Source organism: Erpetoichthys calabaricus, chromosome 2 (genome assembly GCF_900747795.2).
Source record: "Erpetoichthys calabaricus chromosome 2, fErpCal1.3, whole genome shotgun sequence".
Classification (NCBI taxonomy): Eukaryota; Metazoa; Chordata; class Cladistia; order Polypteriformes; family Polypteridae; genus Erpetoichthys; species Erpetoichthys calabaricus.
In genome coordinates, this window is record NC_041395.2 from 280,363,321 (window position 1) to 280,377,230 (window position 13,910).

Below are 13,910 nucleotides of genomic sequence, written 5' to 3' on the forward strand. Positions count from 1 at the left end.
TATTGCAGCATATTTTCAGTTTTTGTTTACATTTACTTATCTGGCTGATGCTTTTATCCAAAGTGACTTACAACAATTGAGATACAACTGGTTACATTTCTTTTGTTTTTCCAATTGGAGCACAGGCAGGTGAAGTGACTTGCTCAGGGTCACCTAGTGTCATGTGAACCCACAACCTCAGGGATTGAAGTCGAAAGCCTTAACCACTGCGCCACACGCCTGCTTAGACTTTTGTAAAGTCTTATTTTATTTGGTAATAGTAAAATGACTAGAAAACTTAAAATCATTCAGTTTCTTACCTTGGATAATATGGCTTTCACCATTCCAAAGAGAACAACAGCCATATTGACACACAAACAAACCTTTTCTTTTTCATCAATGCCTTCTATGAGAGACTGAAGTACTGAATCCAAATTGACCTAAAAGGAATTTATATAGGATTTTTTTTATTAGAACATTTTGTATAATATTTTTATAATATACTTTAATAATGGTGTCTTGGCCAAGGACACTCATGCAATATGCATGAAAAAATAATAGTTTCATTTAATATTAATTACACTGAGTTACCATAAAAGAATATTCCACCTTGGAAAAATGTTGATGTCATGCTCCATCAACCAAAAAGATAAAACTTCAGATTTATAACATGTGTTGATATATAAGACAGCTGTCAATCAATGGAGAAATATCATTAAACATGTATGACCATGATATTCAGAATACTCAAAGAAAACTACCCTATATTTATTTTCTGTTTTTGTTAAGAAAAATGGCAGACAATCGCAACTTTGTATACATCTACTAATCAGACAAATGAGTATATTAGGTTGTAAAGGACATAAAAATGTAGGGTTTTCTGTTTAAATGCAAAGTGTGTTTATCTCCCTTATAACATATCAAAACACATTCTCCTGTAATCTAACATTCTCAAAATGTTCAAAGCTAAGGAAACAGATGACTAGAACCTTTCCTAGCACAGACTCCAAGGCAGGAACCAACCCCATCAGGGCTCACTCTTGGACACTGTCGTATATTGCAAAGGTAAAGTCGCCAATTAACCCAACAATCACCTTTGTGATTTTTGAGTACAAGTGGGATTCCTGAAGAAAAACCCAAACAGAATTGGGAAAAACATGAAAAGTCCACATAGAAAATGGTCTAGAACAGGATTTAAACATTGGATGCATGATCCTATGATCCATATAAGGCACTAACCACTGATCCACCATCTCAACTATATACAATACAAATATCCATAATCAAATGAAAAACAGTGCCCATATTTATCAAGCAAATCACCAAATTACTACTAGGAATTGCAACAAAAGTCTGACTAGAATAAGAATTTGACCTATCTTGAAGTAGGACATGAGAAGTATTTATGAAGTGCCTTACACCATTCTCTCCCAGCGAGGAGTAAGACTTCATGTTTGAGAATGAATGATGACATGATTTTACAACACCCAGAGCTGAAAAATGCCACTTATGAAAGCTTTACAGTAATCCCTCCTCCATCGCGGGGGTTGCGTTCCACAGCCACCCGCGAAATAAGAAAATCCGCGAAGTAGAAACCATATGTTTATATGGTCATTTTTATATTGTCATGCTTGGGTCACAGAATTGCGCAGAAACACAGGAGGTTGTAGAGAGACAGGAACGTTATTCAAACATTGCAAACAAACATTTGTCTCTTTTTCAAAAGTTTAAACTGTGCTCCATGACAAGACAGAGATGACAGTTCCGTCTCACAATTAAAAGAATGCAAACATATCTTCCTCTTCAAAGGAGTGCGCGTCAGGAGCAGAGACTGTCAGAAAGATAGAGAGGAAAGCAAACAAATCAATAGGGCTGTTTGGCTTTTAAGTATGCGAAGCACCGCGGCACAAAGCTGTTGAAGGCGGCAGCTCACACCCCCTCCGTCAGGAGCAGAGAAAGAGAGAGAGAGAGAGAGATAGAGAGAGACAGAGTTTGTTTTTCAATCAAAAATCAATACGTGCCCTTCGAGCTTTTAAGTATGCGAAGCACCGTGCAGCATGTCGCTTCAGGAAGCAGCTGCACAGAAGGTAGCAACGTGAAGATAATCTTTCAGCATTTTTAGACGAGCGTCCGTATTGTCTAGGTGTGTGAACAGCCCCCCTGCTCAATCCCCCTACGTCAGGATCAGAGAAAGTCAGCGCAAGAGAGAGAGAAAAGTAAGTTGGGTAGCTTCTCAGCCATCTGCCAATAGCGTCCCTTGTATGAAATCAACTGAGCAAACCAACTGAGGAAGCATGTACCAGAAATTAAAAGACCCATTGTCCGCAGAAATCCGCAAACCAGCAAAAAATCCGCGATATATATTTAAATATGCTTACATATAAAATCCGCGATAGAGTGAAGCCGCGAAAGGCGAAGCGTGATATAGCGAGGGATTACTGTATGTCGTTTTTTTGGAAACTATGAATGTGTTTTTTGTAGTTATCACAAAGACAATAATAAAATTAATAATGCAGTGGAACCTCAGGTCACGACCGTAATTCGTTCTAAAACTCTGGTCGCAACCCGGTTTGGTCGTGACCCGAAGTAATTTCCCCCATAGGATTGTATGTAAATACAATTAATCCGCTCAGGACCGTATGAGCTGTATGTAAATATATATATATTTTTAAAGATTTTTAAGCACAAAAATAGTTAATTATACCATATAATGCACAGTGTAATAGCAAACTAAATGTTTACTTACTTCTTCTGTAATGTTTACTTCTTCTGCTTGGGCTCTCTCACTCGCACTCTCTCTCTCTCTCTTTTGCTCACTCGCTGCACAGGGAATGCACAGGGAGAGACTGAACACATGAGGAAATCATCGGCGCATACGAACCGGAAGGGAAACTGGCTTGCTCGTCACTGAGTGTGTGGTCGTGAACAGATGCAAAAGTTTGGCTTACTTTTTGGTCGTAACCTGATTTGTACGTGGTCTGAGACGTTCGTGACCCGAGGTTCCACAGTAATAATAATCATCATCATCAAGTAAGAAAGCTGAGAACTAGTTGTTATATTTGGAAAAGGAGTCATTATCCATCTCTTCTGAGGTCATCCCTCATCTCCAAGAAGATGACATCTAGGGGGGACGTGATTACGTTCAAATAAAAAAAAAGACTTATGCCACTATAAAGTCATGCATTAAACTGGCCACTTCGAAAAAATATTAAGAATAATATAGTTTGCATTCATATCCACCTGTGTGTTGATCCTTTCATGATTTGATTCTATTTGCGTAATTGCAATTTATTTGTTTTGTTTAGCAATGTCTTGTACTCCATTTTGGGTCCTCAAACACCACCATTTTGATTCCCATTGTTAGTTCTGCTTCCGGCATTTCTAGGTCTGTGGCCTCTGAGGTTAGACCCATGATTATTGAAATGACGAGATAAAAGGACAGCTTTGAGCTCATTTCCTTGTCTGATCTGCGGATACCAAATCTCTTAAAGAAAAAGCATAATCAACCTTGTTAGCTCGCCTTGCACATTACTTTGGTTTTGACCCCTTTTTTGTTATTTTGATTTCAGTTTCTACTTGCCATTTTGCACTTTGATTTCATTTTTTTATCAACCTTTTGTTTGTTTTATTTTCTTATTTGCATCTTCTGGTCGGCTCTAAAGCTTATTTCTCAGTGTGCCGAGACAGCAGATACTGTAGTACTGTATCCACACTAGCAGTAATGGCCTTTATGTGTGTGCTATAAATCACTCCTACAAATCCAGACATTATACATGCAGAGTGATGTGGAAATGAATCAATCTGTGTATTACCTCAAATGTTGTAAGGGCATTCAAAGATTAGTGCATAATTCAAGAAAAGGCTGGGACATACTCAAATCATTGCTTTTGCAAGGCTGCATTTTACCCATGGCCGAAAAACTTAACCTTGCTAACACTTTCTTTTTGGCTGACAGACCATGACTTCTTCTTCATGTAGATGTGATGTGACATACAAGATTTGTTATGAATATTATTCTATCTCTGTCAAATTAATATCTTTTAATGAGTTCACTGTTGTCCAGCATTTCCAAAGCAGTTAGTCTTTCCCAAATTGGGCATGCTGATCTCTACCTGAAAACCCTGTTCTGGTAGCTCCTATAGAGTTAGGACAGCTCATAAGCACTCCTGAATCCTGGTGAAGTTAGGAGTACTGTAGTTTCTTAAAATAAGTAAATTGAGAAAATGCTATTAGACTGAGATTTTTAAGCCAGTTAGGGTAGAGATGCTTGAGAAATATGAGCACATGTCTGGAAAAAATTATATTGATTATGATTTTTTTGTTAAGTTGACTAAAATACAGTTGAAAATATGAATTTACCTGTTCAGGTGAGATTTCAAAAGTGATTTTTCCCAAGAAGGAAGCTGCCAGTAAGTAGTAGATTTGGGAAATGTGTATATGATGACACAAAAGACTTTGCAGTACTTTAAAGCCTGGTGATATGTATATTGTCTGTTCAGTCAAAGCAGGATAACCTTTCAGCGGGTCTAGATGTATAATGAAAGAAAATGACAGTGGCTCACAGGAAAATATGATGTCACTATAAATTACTTCCATAATAATCAAATACAGCCAAGATTTCCAAATTAAAAAAGAACTCTTTCTATTTGACAGCAGTTATTATTTAAAAATCATAATTAAAATTGTCCATCAATCCATTTTCCAAATCCATTTATCCTGAACTGGGTCATGGGAAAACTGGAGCCCATCCCAACAAGCATCAGGTGGAAACAATAGGAACCTTTTGTAATAAATGGAAATCTGAGCACACAAGATTCTATGACACTGCGAAAAATGAAATCTAAGCAAGTGGAAAAGTATTGATGTCACGACATTAACTATTGTTTTCCTTATTGTAAGATTTATTGACTTATCCAAAAATTTGTATTTACTATTATTTAGCTTACTTTAAGAAATCTTGTCAAGCAAATTTTGCTTACCCCATTGTCAGAATGTTTTGCTAAGTAAAAGCAAAACAACTCAATTTAAAGTTTTTTTGTCTTGTTTTTGCATATGCATTTTTTTTGGAGTATATGGCTTTCATCACAGTGATGTCTTTACATTTTACCCCAATTAAAATGTAGGTTTTCAAAACAATTCTTTAAATAAATCACTTGTGTAACTCATACAGTATATGTAAAGAGGTAGACAAAGTAAACCCAGTGCATTAGATTGTGTGACAATGAAATCAATTATGTAAACATACCCACTGGTTTCCCAAGCTCCTTTATTATATTCTCCAGCCAGGTACCTGCTGCCATTCCTTCTTGGAACTTATTTTTAATGTTTGGGTTATTCAGAAAACATAAAATGATTTGTATTGCTAGCAGAATAGTGGTTGAATGAAGATGACTTTGTAGAAACAGCAAAAGCCAATCAGATCCCAAGGCCATGAACATGTTTTCTTTATCTCTTCAAAAATTCCACAAAGAACAAACATAAATACATAACAACCAAAAAAGAAAAAGAAAAATGTTATAAGGCTACTGTGAAAGACAATTTAAGAGCAATTGTTTTTTAGCAGGTGGCAAACTTCATGGAATCAGAACTAAAAAACACTGGTTAAATAATTGTATAAAACCTATTGGTATAGGCTTAATAAAAAAGGCCAGATTTAATTTAATTTTCCAAAAGTATAATAAGGTAAACGTTTTTTAATATCCCTAAATCAATTAATCTGTTTTAAGTTGGGCTTTCACAGTGATTTCATTTTTAGTTTGCTACAAAAGCATAATGAATTATTAAAGGAAATGCAATGCAAAAATCAAGAAAGCGGTCTTCAATCAGTTGAATATAGTATGCAAAAAAAAGCATGCTTGCAACGTATTTAGTTTGCAGTATACTCACTTTAAAGTTATACCAGAATTGTTTGAGCCGACAAAATCTAACAGCATCTCTAACAGCTGGTTCCTCATCCAGATTGTTCTTGCAGGTGTCTCGCTTAAGGCTAAAAATGTGGAAAGGAAAATAAATTAAACTGTTACTGAAACTTTTAAAATTTTTAGCAGGTATTATGATATCCACTTGCATGTGGAAGATGAAATATGACATGATAATATTAATTTATTTTTATTAATTAAAAGATAGCACTACTAACTCACAGATCCAGGATCCTGGGGTCTAATCCTGTGTCCAGCCTTGTTTATATGAAGTCTGAATGTTCTGTCTGTGTTTGTGTAGGTACTTTGGTTTCTACCCAAATTCCCAATGATGTCAACTACAGATGGAGAGGCGACTCAGTGTGAGTGAGTATGGGTATGTGCACAAGTGCTCTGTCTGCCTTGTGCTATGTCCTGTTGGGCTAGACTCCAGCCTCCAGTGACAATGAATTGAATTTAGCAAATTGAAATTGCTTGTATACATCTATCTATCTATATTTCATAACCACTTTATTTTTACAGGGTCACATGAGCTAGTTGCAGTTACGTGTACAATTGACAAATAGATTTAACACTGAACTATTATCATTGTCAGACAGCTAGGCTCTTGATTATATCTAATTCTTCTGCTTTATTTTATTTTGCATTTATTATATTTTAATTATTTAAATAGAACACTCTGGTGTGTTGCAATATATTACAAGTTAAATTAGATATAATTATATATTGAATATATAATTCGTATTGTACTTTAAATATACTGTAATCAATTACCATTCCTAATTAAATAATGGAAGAAAAAGAAGACAAAAAGTGATAAAAAATAAGAAAGGTGTAGAAAAATAAAAGTATATGAAATTTTGCAAAGAGCACACAGTTAAAAACTGTTAAAATGGTGAAAAAAGTTATACAATTAAAGTAAATACTGTTAAGTATAACTTTAAACACTGCTAGCTTTGGTTGGTATTGATAAAAGTATGCATTTGATCCTAAACATTTGTGAGTCTCATCATTTAGAGAACTTGATTTTTTCTAATTGACATAATGCAACACATCTGTCTAACTGTAAAATAGAAGGCAGCATGGGACAGAGCAGAATGAGTGTGGTATATGTTACCAAGTTAAGGAATAGTGCTTCATCATTACTGCAAAAGAAGACTATTAGAAGATGAGGTAACCCCGGTGCTGCTTGATAAGGTACTGCAGGTGAAAACTGTAGTGCACTAACAGAGCAGCTAAGGGCATAGCCAAAACAAGTATCCAGGAGCTTCTGAGTACTTGAAACTTGTGACTGTCTACATTTGAAGAGATATAAGTAATGAAGAATTGTGAACTGAATTAGACCATGTTTTGCACAAAATGATGAGCAATGTATTCCATCTAGAACTGAGAATCTTCTGAGAACACTGGTCTACAAAAAAATATTTTTTGTTTGCTTCTGGGAACTTCAGAGCATCTCTTCATTAAGTTTTTTACACTGATTTCATATATGAAATTGGAATCAAGCTAGCACGTCAGGTGTTTCAAATACACATCAATGACGTTTTGACACTTTTGAATATCAATATAATATATCAACGCGATATCTGGAGTTTGGACTATGTCCCACCAAAATCATTTTGATGTGTTTATTCTGAAAACAAACCAGAAGACGATACCAAAAACACATTAAATCATATTTATGTCAATTTACCTCAATATAAAAGTGAGGTCAGTGTGCCCAAAAATGTTGGAGGCTCTTGCTTTTGCGCTTGTACTGCACATCCGTCTCTCTTTGCAAGAACCAACAGTAGTCACCCATCATGCTCATCTCTAACATCGCTTAGATTTGGTGGAAAAAAGTCGAGATGAGAATGTAAAAAATGCGTCTTCATTGACATTCTGGCTCCCGTAAGCTAATATACTTTCAGCATATTCTCCACAAGCTCAGCATAATTCCCTGCTCTGTGACTGTCAACAAAATTCTGGATAACCTGCACGAACGAGGGTGCGGATTCAGTGGGCTTCAGTTTCCTTTTGAACTCATCGTCAAGCATCAGTTCACGGATTTCAGGGCCAACAAAAACACCTTCCTTAATTTTGACTTCACTTTTCTTGAGACTAAACGTATTTCTTAAATGCTGAAACGCATCGTCTTTACTGTCCAGTCACCCTAGTTGTCCAAGACCTGGAACATCATAACTAAAAAATGGGACATGCTGGACAACAATGGTTTTCAGATTTGGAGTCAGCAAGTGAAATTTGTTAAAGTACAGATGAAAGAATCCCAGTAGCAAAATGCTTGTTGACCAGTGGAATCTACAAAAATGTCAAGGTCCTATTCCCAGGATTTTCTAAGACGATCTACAGATGTACTATTGTGAAAGCAGTAGCATAGTTTTGATGAACTTCCTTTAGCCATGGTGGTACTTTGTCATAAAGTCTCTACTAGTAAAATGAGCACAGCTGCATGTTGCTTTTAATGGAAGAAATGTTTTTGTGAGATATTACATTTAGAATAAAATTGTTCAGTTATTCAAAAATACAAATGCATTTTTGATAAAGAAGTCTTAAAAATTTACGTATCATGCATCCCATATACCTGTGCTGAGTGGTATTTCTTCTTCTAGAACTTCTGCCTTCAAATATAATTGATTCCAGATTTGTAACTGTTTATATATTAGTGATCCTGCTTCTATTGCCAGAAGTTCTGTCATCAGTTATTACATTCTATGGAAATTCATGTTTAAATCCTTACTTTATTTCAGCTTTTATACCTCTCTCACCGAGATAACTACATGAGACTTATCAGTGGTTCATGTGCACAGTTTTCTCTGGTATATACTGTCACACACGTGTGATTAGGAGGCAGCTAAAGGGCCTGAGTAATTGTAATACTACATCAGACCAGGGGGTGGCAGAGTGTGCTGACTGTCTCTCTCAGTTCCTTGCAGACCATTCCTGGGAAATCCCGCCAGGTTCCAGCGCCTCTGATGACATCACTTCTGGTCCCGGCATAGATGACATCATTTCCTTCACCAGCCCTTAAAAACGCCATCTTACCTCCACACATTCAGTTCTGTTTTGGACTCAGTCAGGATTTTAATATACGGGTGGCTGCCCCAAACCTTTTTGACAATCTGGAGTTGTTTTGTGACAATACATAAACCAAGTTTCTGCCATTCCCAGCTGTTCGCACATAAAGTAAAAATACTAACTCCTGTAGCAAAGTCTGTTGGGTATACTATGGCCAGGTCAGTGTCATATAATATGCTACTGCTTAACCATTTTCTTCTACCCTAAATATAGTGTGCTGTCTGCCTACTTTCTTTGCATGGTCTTCTGTGATTTTGACTAGATGACTATGAATGTTTGAACTTCAAAACATAAGAAACGTGGAAGAACTTGACTCATTGTATTGTATATGGCTGGCCAGATGTGAATATCTAGGTTATTTCTAGTAAAATGCAAAGAAATTTGAAAGGAAATAAAAACCACCTTTCCCAGAGATCACAAGAGATACTGGTTGTCACAATAATTATCCACATTGGGAGTTCTGCTCAAACTGAAAATTATCAATAATCAAAGAAGAGTAAAAAGATCTTCAGGAAAAAATATTGCAAACACATACTGTAACTTGAGAGAAAATAAGAATGATGGCCATATAAATTATTATTATAAAATTAAATGAATAATGTAAGCAAATTATTAATTCATGGTGAATGAAGTGACACAGAAATGGAATTTAATGGATATAAAATCCATCACACAGAACAACATGAAAGCATGAAAGAGACAGCAGTATGGCTGTAACCTAAGAAGCAACCTAAGAAGGCAGTCTGGACACCACAGAGAGCAATAGCAATTATAGAATTAAATCTTTTCTAACTGAGACTAAAGCGATGAAGAGGGTTGCTGTGCATAGATTTTTCTCCGACATTCAATTTATTTATTTATAATTTATTCATTTTTAAAGCAGGGTTTGGGGAATAATGGGCTTTCTGTAAGCCATGACTGGGGGTTATAAAGAATTATTATAAAGGTATATGTTGCATCTAAATTATCAAATGTTTAAAATAAATTATTTTTGTTTTCCTTCAAAAACCCTTCAATTAATAAATGGTGGCTTACATGCAGAAAACAAACAACAATTCTGGTGCAGAACTGGTGTGGCAAAGATGACTGTGTTCTGTTTAGTCACAGTTAAAAACAAAGGCCTGATATATTGTACTAGAGATATCACAACCAGTAAGTTCAGCGTCCAATCAAGTTAAACTAGGAAAGTATGGCTGCTAACAGCAAAGGCTATATTTGAGACATGCAGTTTGATTTTTATTTAATTTATAATAAGACTGCAAAGAGTGAACACGCTGCTTTTAGTGCCCCCAATTATTATATGTGTTGTAGGAGGAGATTTCCATTGTGCAGACAATAGTGAAATGAATAGTTAAATCTGAGCCCCAGTCTGCATGACAGCTGCAGGTGGTTACTTAAGTGGCTTGAGCTCTGGGACATATGGATGAATTTCAATTTAGTCTTTTCACCTTTTCTGTTTTTACTCTCACAGGTTAATTTAATCACTCTTGGATCGTATGTACAGCAGCAATCCCATCTCTATAGTCTAAGGAATCACAAGTTGCATTTTAATAGTATTTATTTTGTGAAGGTGAAGGTGTTTTATATGCAATAGGAACTAGGGGTTATGGTACATTGATAAATTATCTCTCTATTATATAAAAAAAATCTTAGGATGAGACAAGACCTGTTCAGAGAGACGAGACGTGACTTTCTCAGAAAGACACTTTCACGTCCCATGGGACTAGACTTTGTGCCAGGAGATTTAACCACGTCCGGGGCCAGAAAAAGACAAAGAGTAGATGACAAAGTAGAACGTCATAAAGTATTCAATATCGTTGGCGCGATATACAATTAGAGTAGGTTAGAGATAATGGAAGTAGGAAAGTTATCCATCCATTATCCAACCCGCTATATCCTAACTACAGGGTCACGGGGGTCTGCTTGAGCCAATCCCAGCCAACACAGGGCACAAGGCAGGAAACAAACCCTGGGCAGGGTGCCAGCCCACCGCAGAGGAAAATTATTATTCAGTGAAATAACGGAACTGCGAAAAGAGATTGAATAGTGTTTGAGGATGACTGGAGGAGAAGAGTGACAAGGCACAAAAGAACAGCTGCTGTACAGGCTTTTAAATGTTTATAGCGCCACGCGAAATGCAGATCACGTGGCATGGCAGCAGCAGCAGCAGCAATCCAGAAGCTGATCCAGCAAAGAGGAGGTTAAAAAAAAACCAACTGTATTTGTTTCCCATTGTATCACCGTTGAAGAGGGGTTTTAGAGGAGTGACCGCATCTCCTCGGGATGCGTTCAGCCCTCCTCTTCACAACGGCGTGTAGCGCAGGTGCTGGGAAGGGGGGTATTTGTCGAGTGATGCGAGCAGGGGACGAAGCCCCCTCGTATTCCATAAAATAATGACGGTGTGTTAGGAGAGTGCAGATCTGCCAGTACTGACATCAGTATACACTGAATGTCACAAGTTATACAATTATGTCCATTGAAGCTTTTCGAAGAGATGAATGTGATGCACCAACCATCATAAAGTTTCAACAATAACATTGTGTGGCTGGAAATAATAAAAGGGATAAATATTACATTGTGGTACCTAATATGTAATAAAGTCTAGTCGATCCTGAACCAAGGATGCCAAACACATCAAATAAACTGGTTATACTTTCCTATGTCACAAAAAAGCTTTTGTTTGGGTAGAATATCAATATTTACGCATATTTGTGGGTTTAGGTCCTTCATTATTCTTCTTAAATAACCCATGCTTTTACGGTCTGGGTACCCGCAGCTGGTATCACACTTGGCTTTGCTCCCTCTTGCCAGTTCACATTTTGGCGGTTCATCTGACGAGAGCATTTTTAATTAAAACCAGCACACTGCCACAGACCCCTAACACACCTCATCACACAAGCCCACTACAGTGACCTATATATGAGCAGGGGCTTCAGACATTGGTTTGCTTATAGGATAAGCAGGGTTGTGCTCTGTTGGAGATGTTGTATGCTCTGGCCATTGAGCACCAGCTACTAAAAACTGAGGTCAGTAAAAGCACAAATGCCTGTCTGTTTATCTCAGCTTTGGTCTGCGTAGGTAACCTTTTTTTTTTATAGATGTAAAGCTATCGGTGGAGTGTAATCTGGCTTGCTTAAACTTAATCAGGGCTCTATGTACTATTGTGGAAGCGATAATACCAAAAGGCCAACATTGCCAGATTGGCTATACTAATTAGGAGGAAGTTATTAGGTCCCTAGGGATTCTCAGAAACAGACTTGCAGGATGTAAGAAACTGGTTAAAATGTGGGATCAGGTTGTTATTAATATTTTTATTAATAATATGGTAAGGTCTCCTCTCCTCCTAGTAATGCTTGCCACACCCATACAATCAGCAGGATTCACAATGTGAAATACAAAGAGTTGCATTTGGAGTGTAGCAACATATGTGTGTGAGCCTTGAACATGCAAAAGGAAGAGACTGGAAGGTTTCGAAATCTGGATCTGACAAAGAGGTATGAAAATAAGAGTGAAGGAAAGGAAAGCAAATAAAGAGTTCCTGTGTCAGGTAGAAGAAGAATGTGGACTCATCCCATAAACAGGAGCAAAACAAGGACTGGAAATATCGCGAGAGAGAACAACCTGATAAAAGAAGTGATGGAGGGAAGATTCCTGAGGAACAGAAAAAGAGGATGGAAAATTTAGTTTAGTAAGGAAGGAAATGTTAACAGATGGAAAGAGTAGCTGAAGAGAGAGTTAAAAAAAGGAAAAAATTGTGCTTTGGACCTGTGTAAAGACAGAACACTTGATGACGATAAGCCCAATCCAAAGGCCTTATATTACTCTGCTCGTAGCCTTTAGCTTATGTCCTGCTGCAGTGGGAGCTTAGCAATTTCACAGGCACCCATTTACATTTTTTTCTGTTAAACCATGTTCCAACACTCAGTAACAAAGTCTAAATTAATTCTGCAGAGTGGAAGGAGCTCTACAAAGTCCATATCCAGGAAGTTCTTCCAGGTCCTAGATGTACCCTGATGAGACACATCTAAGAAGGTCAAGTATGTTTTGGCCCCACTTGTGAAATCCACCAGTGAATCAGATGACAGATGATTTTCACTGGTAACTACATTTTGTACTTAATTGGTGACCATTCATCATGTGAAGGAAACAGTACTTACATTTTTTGAATTGGAATTACGCAACTTTTTGTTGTTGCTTGTTCAGTTAATCTTAAAGTTTTAAACTGAGTTGTAATGAAATCTCTCTTTATTTATAGTGGGTTTAATTTAGAGCACAAAGTATGTGAGAAAGCTAGAAAATGTTCAATACTCTGACATGAGCAAATATCCTTTGAATTTGTAAGTTTTAAAACACTTTTATGTGCATTTAACTTTTTAATACATAGCAGATATACATAATAATGTACATGGGTGCTTATGTTATTTTCTTTATTCACTGAATTGGGTTAATCTATTTATGAATTGTTTGATTTATTCTTTTAATGCAGTGAATATTAAAGAAAACTGAAAATATTCATTCTTTTTTTGACCACAGATTAACAAATTATAGTGATTAACATTGTAAAACAAGATTATAAAACTACCACATTTAACTTCATTCTTTTTTCTCCACCCAAGGAGAATAACAACATTTGAGAAAGCATTCTATATAAGCTTTACTTGCAGTCCCTTAACTTCATACTGGGAATAAAATTAATCCCCTTAACAAGATTCTCTTGGTCACTGAGTCTCAATTTTATATTCATGCACACTTGATCTTGCGTTCAATGGATTATTTTCCACATAGTATGGCAAAAATATGATTTTTTTTATTTTAAATGCTAATGTGTAGTAAGTATTTCAACAGGAGATGGTGCCTATGTCTTTCTCCATACACATAATAATGACAAAAAAATTAAATCTATCTAAAATGGTATGCTAATTTTATCCTGCTGGAGAG

General features: G+C 36.5%; 1 protein-coding gene across 1 annotated transcript in view; it reads right to left on the reverse strand.

Moving 5' to 3' along the window:
* The window catches only part of wdfy4 (WDFY family member 4), a 204,653-nt gene that overhangs the window by 89,200 nt on the left and 101,543 nt on the right, over positions 1-13,910 (reverse strand). Inside the window, exons 28-31 of the mRNA XM_051923799.1 lie at positions 5,866-5,965; positions 5,225-5,430; positions 4,339-4,505; positions 300-419 (exon numbers count right to left, since the gene is read on the reverse strand). Coding sequence (XP_051779759.1) covers positions 300-419; positions 4,339-4,505; positions 5,225-5,430; positions 5,866-5,965 — 593 coding nt within the window. The remainder of the gene's footprint in view (positions 1-299; positions 420-4,338; positions 4,506-5,224; positions 5,431-5,865; positions 5,966-13,910) is intronic.